Source organism: Octodon degus, unplaced genomic scaffold (genome assembly GCF_000260255.1).
Source record: "Octodon degus isolate 3935 unplaced genomic scaffold, OctDeg1.0 scaffold00020, whole genome shotgun sequence".
NCBI lineage: Eukaryota > Metazoa > Chordata > Mammalia > Rodentia > Octodontidae > Octodon > Octodon degus.
The window spans coordinates 392,575-403,646 of record NW_004524596.1 but is presented as its reverse complement, the minus strand read 5'-3'; the positions used below and the strand labels follow the sequence as shown (position 1 = coordinate 403,646).

The 11,072-nt window shown below is 40.3% G+C and overlaps 1 protein-coding gene across 1 annotated transcript in view; it reads right to left on the bottom strand.

Annotated features, from left to right (window-relative positions):
* Slc30a6 (solute carrier family 30 member 6) overlaps positions 1 to 11,072 on the bottom strand; it is a 50,942-nt gene that overhangs the window by 8,968 nt on the left and 30,902 nt on the right. Inside the window, exons 9-13 of the mRNA XM_004627593.2 lie at positions 8,774 to 8,822; positions 8,247 to 8,366; positions 5,857 to 5,959; positions 4,601 to 4,648; positions 3,539 to 3,607 (exon numbers count right to left, since the gene is read on the bottom strand). Coding sequence (XP_004627650.1) covers positions 3,539 to 3,607; positions 4,601 to 4,648; positions 5,857 to 5,959; positions 8,247 to 8,366; positions 8,774 to 8,822 — 389 coding nt within the window. The remainder of the gene's footprint in view (positions 1 to 3,538; positions 3,608 to 4,600; positions 4,649 to 5,856; positions 5,960 to 8,246; positions 8,367 to 8,773; positions 8,823 to 11,072) is intronic.

Here is an 11,072-nt window from a genome sequence, read left to right as displayed (position 1 = left end):
ATATGGAGGGTTGTCAGGAACAATAAGCCCTTGCCAAGTCAATAAATTAGCTTCATCAACCTGGATGTTACGGAAGTTTTTCATTCCACATTTGCGGATCTCTTCAAGCTCCTTCATCAGCCTCCTGCTGGCCGCCATCTTGGATCTCCTGAATTTCTTATGGCAAGTAACTTTAGTGCTAATATTTAGAACCCTTAGGAAATAACTACTTCTTAGAAATACCTCCCAGGTGTAGCTGGCTTTTGAGTTTTGAATCATTTGCAATATCCCATCCTTTCTATTTATTAGTGATGATAAAAGAAGACAACCTCCGACCCAGCTATTCCTCTTCTTGGTGTCTTCCTGAAAGAAGTAAAAACATCATACCACCCCAATATATGCACACCCATGTGTACAGTAGCACAGTTTGGAATAGTTAAATCTTGGAATCTGCCCAAATGCCCATCAACTGATGAACAAAGATTTTTTTTTTTTTGAACCAGGGAATTGAACTCAGGCCCTTGCGCTTGCCAGGAAAGCGCTTATTCCACTGAGCCATCTCCCCGGCCCCTAAAGATTTTTTTTTTAACACAATGGAGTAATACTCTGCCATACAGAAAGATAAACTTGAGATATCTGTAGCTAAATGGATGCTCCTTGAAACCATACCCCCAAACGAAATACATTGGAGAAATATTTAAGTATGGCACTGCTTCTCTGATGTGAGAAAGTACAAATAAGGACCAAAATGCATAACACATATGGAGAAATGGGAAGTGAATGTTCAAATGAAGAGGTGAACAAGGGAGGGGTGAAGGAGAAAGAAAAGAAGTGACAAGTACAAAAGAGAATAGATGGGGTTGGTGTGATAGCTCAGCAGACTAAGCATCTACTGAGGCAAGTGCGGGGACTAGGGTTCAATCCTTGGCATCACCTGATTCACCAGGCCCCATCCCTGGGCATGCTGAGCCACAGCCACTGAGACTGGGTGTGGCGGCACACATCTATAATCCCAGTGCCGGGGAGGCTGAAACAGGAGAATCACTATAAATCCAAGTTGCACAGTGAGACCTTGTACCAAATACATTAAAAAAAGAGAGAGAGAGAATAGATTAAAAAATGAGGGGCCAGGGAGATAGCTCAGTAGAATAAGCGCTTGCTGGCAAGCACAAGGGCCTGAGTTCAATCCCTGGTTCTAAAAAAAAAAAAAAAAAAATTAATGAGCAGGGGAGGAGGTGCTGAGGGGAGGGGATGGAAATGGGAAGAAAAGAAGGAAGACTTATCATTTACAGGTACAAATTTCATATAATGAATATCTTCATTATGTATATCTAAAATCTGCTAAGTGGGGCTGGTGAGCTAGCTCAGTGGTCTAAAGCACCTACTTAGAACAAGCTTAGCAAAGCACAGGGACCGCGGTTCAATCCCCCAGCACCACATGCCAGCCAGCCCCGCCCCCTGGTGGGCTGAACTGGCCACACACACACACACACACACACACACAATAAATAAATAAATAATCTTAAAATAAAATAAAATCTTCTAAGTAAAAAAAGGTAAAAAATGAAATCTTACTTGATTTTATTTTATTTTTTGCGGAACCGGGGATTGAACTCAGGTTCTTATGCTTGCCAGGGAAGCGCTTATTCCACTGAGTCATCTCCCCGGCCCCCTTACTTGATTTTAAAAACATGATATTATAGAAATATATTCAATGACACAAGGAAATGGAGATATCAATTGAAAAGAGCACATTATAAAACTTTAAGGATAATCAATGTTTATACCTACTAAAATTTCAACAGCAGTTTTCTCTAGATGATGATGATGATGATGATGATGATGATGAGATGATTATTATTACTGGTATTTAGTACAGGGTCTACAAGCTCAGAGAATTAAATAGATTGACTCATAGTGATTCTTCTGTTTTCAGCCTCCCAAGCCTGGGATTAGAGGCACACACCACCACATCCAGTCTCAATAGCCATCTCAGGGTGCCCTGGGGGTGGGGTCAGCATAGCACACCGGGAGATGGAACCCTGGTCTCTGCCTCTGCCTAAACAGGTGCAATTTTCTCTCTCTCTTTTTTATTTTTTATTTTTAGGGAAGGGTCTTCATGGTGTTCATGGTCTCACTACTAGATTGGACTTGTAGTGATCCTCTTGTTTACAGCCTCCCAAGTGCTGGGATGACAGGTGTGTGCCACCATGGCAGGCCAGGAGATCGAATCCCCGGCCCCTGCGCCTGCTTGCAGGAGCTTTAATCTGCTGAGCTATTTGGCTGGCCCTATGCAGTTTTGTCTAAATGATGGGGATGTTGTGTTGTAAGTTTAGGGCAGGAGTATACTTTTCTGTATTTCCCTTGTCACTCTTGAGAGGTACAGAGCCATGTCTGTCATACTAAAGTTTTCCTAAGGGCCTGCCAGATAGCTCAGAGAATTAAAGTGCCTGCTTAGGCAGACAGAGGGGCCAGGGGTTCAATCCCCAGCCTGCCATGCTGGCCTTGCCCCTTGAGACTGGGCAAGGTGACATGTGTCTGTAATCTCAGCGCTTGGGAGGCTGAAAAACAGGATGATCACTATGAGTCCGATCTGTGTAGTGAGATCCTGCAGACCTTGTCCTAAATAAATACATTAAAAAATAATAATAATAAAAAATAAAGTTTTTCTGGTAATGAAATTCAAACTGGATTAGAAAATATGAATTTTTATATTGAAGCAAGTTGTATAATTGCAACAATTTAACATATTTGAAAAAATCTACAAAATTCAAACTGTAGCTAGGAAGAAAATCCATACTTCTACTTTTAATTATTGCAACTTTTTTTTTTGAGATAGGCTTTCACTATGTAGTGCAGGCTGGCCTTGAACTCTGTGATCTTCCTTATACTTTTTTTTGTAAAATTTTCATAGTTAGGAATTATGACTATGGATTTTTCTTATCTGGGCTATCTACTATGAATATCAACATGAGATTTAAAAAAAAAAAAATCACATGGCAGGCCAAATACCTCAGTGGATTAAAGCACCTGCAAGCAGGAGCAAGGGCCTGGGGGTTCGATCCCAGAGCGGGCTGACAGGGCGATTGAGACTGGGTGTAGTGGTATGGGCCTGTAATCTCAGCACTTGGGAGGTTGTAAACAGGAGAATCACTATGAGTCCAATCTAGTAGTGAGACTCTGAACACCCTGTAGACCCTTCCCTAAAATACAGAAAAATAAATAAAATTTTAAAAAATCATCAATCTCTCTCCTTTTTTTCTTTGCTCCGAATGCCTTCAGGGCAGGTTTGGCTGGCTTGAGTTGTAGGGATCGAACCACAGCAACCTGAGCCTGACTGCTTGGTTGAAGCAGCCACTTAAAGAACTGAGCTAAGGGGCAGGCCCCCCATCAATCTCAATTAGGCAAGTGAAACCATCTAGCTAACTTTTAGAATGAATTGGACAGAAATGGGAAGCAAAGGCTCTACAAAAGCTTTAAAGAAATACTTTTTTTTTCTGTTTTAAAATTAACAACTATGTTTTAAATTACATAGAAAGTAATGCATCAAGAAACATACCAATGAACCAAAACCTAGAGTCCAAAAATGTTCATTTCGCACTTCTAGAACTCCATCCAAGGTAGATACCTAAACAATAACATAGAAAGAAGTGATGAGAATTTTTCATTATGGACTTAAATCTATAAATAATATGCCCAAACTTATAGGAGACAAGGAGAAATCTCCAACACTCCAGGTGCCACCACTCTGGTCAACGGTGACCCATGCTAGCTCCACCATTCTAGAATGAGGTCACAACTGCTCAGTCATAAACATGTCCTACCCCACCATCCAACAGTGCATGACTCCTCGTTTGATTCTATCAGTATGTATTATCAATTTTTTTTCTGCCAATCATTTCTTTCCCTGGATTCCCTTATAAAAAATCTCTGTACAACAGAATAGTACAGTATTTGGGTGACCTGTTGGGATACTCCCAGGGCAGTCATGTGTTGTGCGCGGGCACTGCAGTGTAGGAGGCACTTCCAGGGCCCGGCCTCACAGTGGAGACAGGCTGTCAGCTATGCGCGATAAGTGGTCTTTGTGATACTGACAACCAAGAGTTTAGAACAGTCCCAATATTTAATTAATTCAATTATCTTTTTCTCTCATTAGTTAACAGGTTAAAATTTATAACAAAAGTCTAAATCCATAGAACGAGATGTTAGGTGGTAAAATATGTAAAAGTGAATTTTGATTTTTATTAAAATTCTACATTTTCTATCCTGCAAGCAAATTTGGTTTTCAAACTGTGCAATTCCTCAAATTTTTCTATTTTTGTTTCTATGTTATTATTATTATTTTTAATGTATTTTATTTAGTACAGGGTCTACAGAGTCTTGCTATAGATTGGACTTGAGGTGATCCTGTTTTCAGCCTCCCAGGTGCTGGGATTATAGGCACACACCACCACACCCTATCTACTTTTGTTTCTATGTTGTATCTTTTATCCTGTTGTTATAAAGAACAAAACACCCCTAGAATAAAATTCTGGGTAGCACTGAAGAAAGTATTGTATGTCCCCACACTTTTACTTTCTTAGCATAAGTTAAAATCATTTTATTTACTATTACACCTTACCTCTCTGATAAGTTTATCCAACTGACCGATAACATGGGGTGGTGTTGTCTGGGGGAAAAGAAAAGAAAATATGAATAGCCAAGAAAGAAAAAACCTTGTAGCAATGGTCTTGAATCCCCCACAAATGGATTCTGAACGAGCTACCGCCTGTGCCATGTTCACTCTCAGGATTTAAGGAAGGGAGATTTCAACTGGCTCACTATAGACACCACCAGGCTCTGCTTTTGTTTCCTTCTTTTAAATCTCACAAACAAGATTCTATCTCCAGAGCCAAATACAATCTAAAAGATCAACCAGCCAACCAACAAGAATCTTCAAGAAAAGGCCAAAAAAGTAAACATTTTGTACAGGGCATAGCCAGGGAGATAGCTCAGTGGCTTAAGCAGCTGCCTGGTAAGCTCAAGGTCCAGAATGCAACTCAGGACTCATAGTGATCCTCCTGTTTTTAGCCTACCCAGTACTGGGATTACATACATGTGCCGCCATGCCCAGTCTCAATGGCTGGTTCAGTGTACCCAGGGGGCAGGGCAAGCATGGTATGCCACACTGGGGATTGAACCCCAGTCCCTGAACTTGCCTAAGCAGGCACTTAAGTCTGCTAAGCTACCTCGCTGGCCCTCAACAGCCAAAGATTTGAGGGAAATAAATATCTAAAAAAAATTAAGTAATATTGTTTTTGCTTAAAATATCATTAGATGGAAATAAGTTAAATTCAGGATTGTAGGCTAGAGGTATAGCTCGGTGCCACAGTGCCTGTCTAGCAAGCATGAGGTCATGATTCCCGTTACCACCAAAAAAAAAAAAAAAAAAAAAGACTGTATGTTAGAGAAGCGCAGAAGAGTCTGTTCCTACTCTATTAGTCAACGAAATTCTATTTAGTTCTTGCTATATGAACTTCAGACACTATTATTTGATTTTATTTCTGGGGGTTTTTTTGTACCAAAATTGAACTCAGGAACTTGTGATTGCCAGGCAGGTGCTTAAACCGCTGAGCTACCTCCCTGGCCTATATCTAATTTCTTTTCTGTTTTTTATTTTTTTGGGGGGAGTTGGCAGAACCCAGGATTGAACTCAGACCCTTGTGCTTGCCAGGCAAGCGCTTATTCTACTGAACCTTCTCCCTGGCCCCCTCTAATTTCTTTTCTAACAGGTCCTCCAGTTTGCTAAAATTTTACAACCTGGTAGAAGGAAAAAAACATTTCACTTTGGTAGGAGAAAAAGACTAGCATTGAACACGTGAATTCCAAGACCCTTACCTGGAGCAGTACTTTGCCACTGTACACACTCATGGGATACATAGTGCCAAATGTCATGAGGGCAATGGCAATCGCAGAAGCAGTGTCTACCGCAAAATAATTACTAAAAGGAGAAAACAGTTTTAAATTTCAAATGATGTTTCGTGGGCATCTTACAATTAAATTTACTGAACATTATGTTTTAAAGCAAGATAATTTTTTTTTTTTATTTTAGGGAAGGGTCTACAGGGTGTTCAGGGTCTCACTACTAGATCCTACTCGTAGTGATCTGCCTGTTTACAGCCTCCCAAGAGCTGGGATTACAAGTGCGTGCCACCATGCCCAGTTTCAATTGCCGTCTCAGTGCACCCAGGGGGCGGGGCTGGCACAGCAGACGGCCCGGGATGGAACCCCGGGTCCCTGCGCCTGCTTGCAGGCACTTTAATCCCTGAGCTACTTGGCCGGCCCAATAAATTTATTTTTTAATTACAAATTTGCACTACAGGTAGGGATCTGCACAAAGCAAAACATTTTTAGAATGCCTTCTTGCCAAAAGTTTGTGGGAAAAAATAGTAATGTTAATTAGTATGAAGAGATAAGATGAAAAACTATTAGCATTTCCTCACTATGAATGCTTTAATCTTGTTACCTAGAAGGATTTCCTTCCATTTGCTTAAGACAAACAAGAAAACTCGATCTAGTAATTTCTGATACAAAAGAGAGTAATGGAACTGATCAGTGATTTTATTAAGTGTCCCATACATAATAATTGTTTCAATAAAGACTTTAAAAATTCTCCCAAATGTGACTTTCCAGGAAGTTGTTACAGCACCACTGAGGCAGAACCACAATACTTCATCAACAGTGCAGACTCTGAAGTTCTACTTCTAAGATAGACCAAAGTGTCAATACTGTCAGTCAGCAGTATAGAATCTGAACAGTTTCTAGTCTGTTTCAGATTGTGATCTTGCACTTTTCACTTTTTCCCATTTACTGAGAAACATGAGTAAGACATAGATTATGACTTAGAAATAGCAGGAATATATGAAATAATAACAAAGGGCTGGGGACGTAGCTCAGCTGCACAGCAACTCCCTGGCAAGCATGAGGTTGAGTTTGATTCCCAATACAAAAAAAAAAAAAAAAAAAAAAAAACCAAAAAAAAAAAAAAAATTAAGAAAAAGAAAAAGGGGGAGGGCAGATAGCTCAGTGAACTAAAGCACCTGCTTCAGAGGATAGTGGCTGAGATTTGATCCCCATGTGCCATGCTGACCCCACCCCTGGGGTGCTCTGAGACAGCGACTGAGATTGGGCATGCTGGTTCCCACCTGTCATCCCAGCCTTTGGGAGGGTGAAAACAGGAGAATCACTACGAGTCCAATCTACATAGTGAGACCCTGTAGACCCTGTCCTAAATTAAATTTTTTTTTAAAAAGGCACTCCAGATATTAAAGTACAAAAATCTCTAAAGGGTGTTGTGGAAACACAAAAGACTGAGTGACAAGGCTACTGGTCTGGGGTTAATCCAGAAAGATCCAGAAAGGCTAAGCATAAAGAGGTCAGCCTTCAAAGACAGTCAAGGTAAAGGGAGGAAGATATTCTAGAACAGTGTGGTGAACCTGTGGCATGCAGGCTGCAGTGGGATGTTTGTACTACTAAAAGCTCTAAAAGGTTCACCCTCACTGTTCTAGACAATGAAAACCCTGCAGCAGCAATGAAACCATAAACTGTACAGATGGATGGCTGATTCACAGGATTCTGTGCTTTTCAGTTTTTATCAATATGCAAAGAGGAGGAGTTTGAAAAAAAAAATTACAACTCAATTTGTGATTTTGAATGATTATCTTAGTAACAAAACAGACCTATAGATGAGTGAGAATCAAAAGTAGAATACTTGGGGCCAGCAAGATAGCTCAGCAGACTAAAGCACATGTTTAGGCAAGCTTAGACAAGTACAGGGACCACTGTTCAATCCCCAGCACCACATGCCATGCAAATCCTGCCCCCAGGGTGGGCTGAGACAGCCACAAAAAGAAAAAGGTTAAGTAGCTGTGTGATGCCTATTTCCGAAGAGACTTTAATTTTTAAGAAATTGCTCTCCTCCTATTTCCTCTTGTCCCTCTCCCAGTAATATCAGCTGCAGCAGCGTATATGTGTTTCTTACTGTCCTCTTCTGTCTCACTCAGCCAACAGTTTCTAGTCTGTGTTTCAGATGGTGGTAAGAAATACTCACACGCAATCTCTACCTCCCTTAATGTTTTAGATGAAGATGACCCGAGGACCAGGTTTGACCACTAGTATACAGGTAATTAGCAACAATGCTAGAAGAATGAACTTATTCTTTCCTGTCAATACCCTTAAAAGTCAGGCCCCAGGAACAAAAACACATGACGACAATAAATAATACTTACTTAATTTCAATGAGCATGTACGTAATACAGAGAGCAAATGCTCCTGCAAGATCAATCAGAACAAATGGATTCATTCGGGGCAGGAAGATACTGCTAAGCCCTGGAATAATGCCACACAAGCTATAAAAGAAACCCAAAGTAGTCATTAGAATTTACATAATATTGATGAAAACCTTGTAAAAAATAACTTGTATTAAAAAATAACTTGTATTTTAGTACCAAATAATGTACTGTGTTTTGAGACAGGGTTTCATTATGCATTTCAGGCTGGGCTTGAACTTGCAGGGACCCTCCTGCCTCAGATTCCCTTCTGGGATTACAGGTGTGCAGCACCACATTTGCTACAGTACACTTATTAAGGAAAGTAAAAAGGATTTGAGAACAAGGCTCGCTCAACTTAGAGACAGGAAGAATAAGAGCCTGATCTGTCCAGTTCACATGGTAACCTCAGCAATAAGTCCCCATATTAGATACATTTCTTCCCACATTTTTAAAAATAACGCATATGAAACTCCGTAACATCTTACCTCCGACTAAGATCTGCAACATGCTCTTGAAGCCAACTCGTACTAGCAGCTTTAAGAAGAAAATATTTAAATTATCTACAATAGAAGAATTAATCACTTCCAGAAATACTTTAGTTGTTTCATTTTACAAATAACTTTGGCAATAACTGTGTATAATTTCAAAAAGACATGCTATTCCTGGTAACTAGAACTTCTTCCTTTTTCGTGTCCTTACGATACTAAGCCAAAAGCAGTTCTGGGGTCTAGGGATATAGCTCAGTTGTAGAGCACCTGTCTAACATGTGCAAAGCCCTGGGCTCCATTCTTAGCACTACAAAAACAATACAATCAAAACAAACCAATTTCAACTACATTAGACAGGCGACTTGAAGGGATGAATAACTTATATATGTCCCTGTTCCTTTTTTTGTGGTGCTGGGGAAGAAGTCAGGGTGCTGGCCATGCGTTTCACCACTGAGCCACACTCCCAGCCGAGGATTAAAGGCCCACTACACTATGAAACAGAGTGTCTACATTAGTGTGCTGAAAATGGGTTCTTTTCTAATTATTAATTTTCCTTTCTCTCAGTAACGTCAGATGGGGATCCGGATATATCTAAAGACACCTGCCAATTACAATCCCTGCAATGACCTCTGGGTTCAAGCGTGTAAAAAAAGACTGGCAAGACATATAGAGAAAAATAGCAGTTAAAAGACTGAGGCGGGCGAGGGGTGGACAGACAGACAGAGATAGACACAGAGACGGGGATAACTAATGGCCGGGACACTTGGCAACAAATCACACGGCCTTTCATGACTAGATGTGTGGCTCTGAGCAAGGGATTAAATCTCTCAGTGCCTGAGTGCAAAGCGGAGATAACAAAATTACTCCATACAGTTAAGGGGAGAACTGAATGAGTTATTCTTTTTTTCAAACTTACTTATTGGATACAGGGTCTCACTATGCAGTTCAGACTCGTAGTGATCCTCCTGTCCCAACCTCCTCAGTGCTGGGATTACAGGCATGTGCCACCACGCCTGGTTTCAGGGCCACAGGACTGCCTGCAGCTCTGGGGCCGGCGTGGCATGCAGTCCTGGGGGTCAAATCCTGGCCCTTGCACTTGCCAGGCAGGTACTGAGACAGCTGTGCTATCTCCCCAGCCCACATGGGTTATTCTATGTAGAGCAGGTTAGTAGAGCAGCTGACATAGAAAGTGTTCATTATCATTTTCCACTCAAATTTCAAGTAATGTCGTAACTCTTGTTATTTCTGAAAACTATTTTCAGTCAATAAAATATATGAATTACATAACCCTTTTAGAAATAAATCTGGTGATAGGCATAAAAAAACCCTTTTTAAAAAATATAGGGGGATATACCTCAGTAGTAAAGTGCTTGCCTAGCCTGTCTAAAGCTCTGGAATTGATCCCCAGAATCGCACAGAGACACAAAGTCTTTTTAATCCACTTGATAATTTCTCCTAAAGAAAAGCTAAAAACACAGATAAAGAATTTGATATAAAGAGGCTGACTGTACTACATTATAAAGGAAAAAGCTGGAAATGTAAACAAATACTTAAAAATATTCACATGCCAGAATAAAATGCAAGCACTAAAACATCATGAGTTCAAAAAAAATCTGTGGGGAATAAATAAATAAATAATCTGTGGGGTAATATAAAACACAATGGGGGCTGAAGAAATAGCTCACTAGAATAAGCGCTTGCCTGGCAAGTGCAAGGGCCGGAGTTCAATCCCCGGTTCCAACAACAACAACAACAAAAAAACACAATGATAGATACTAGAAAAGAGGATGAAAACATTCAAATGCAAAGGGGAACGAGAGAGGAGGGGAAAGGAAGAAAGTACTGGGATAAATAATGGAAGGAAAATAACTGAAACAAAGTTTTGTAAATGGAGTGGGGAGGGAAAAGATTAAAAGGAAAACATGGAAATGGGAAAGAAAAAAAGAATTAAGATACATAACAAACAGGTAAAAGTTTCCTATTATGTAGGTCAAAAGCATGCCCGTAAATTTTTTTTGACTTTTATTTTATTGGTACATTTAAGATAAACATGATAGCACTCATCATAGGAAGTTTGTGTCTGTCCATGACATATCTTGCTTTTTCCTTTTTGCCAATCTTCTCTCTCCCTTCAACCTCCCTTTTCCTCCTTTTTTTAATTCTTCATTTTTATTTTTTTTAATATTTATTTATTTTATTTTTGTGTGTGTGTGGCCAGCTCAGCCCACCAGGGGGCGGGGCTGGCAGGCATGTGGTGCTGGGGGATTGAACCGCGGTCCCTGTGCTTTGCTAAGCT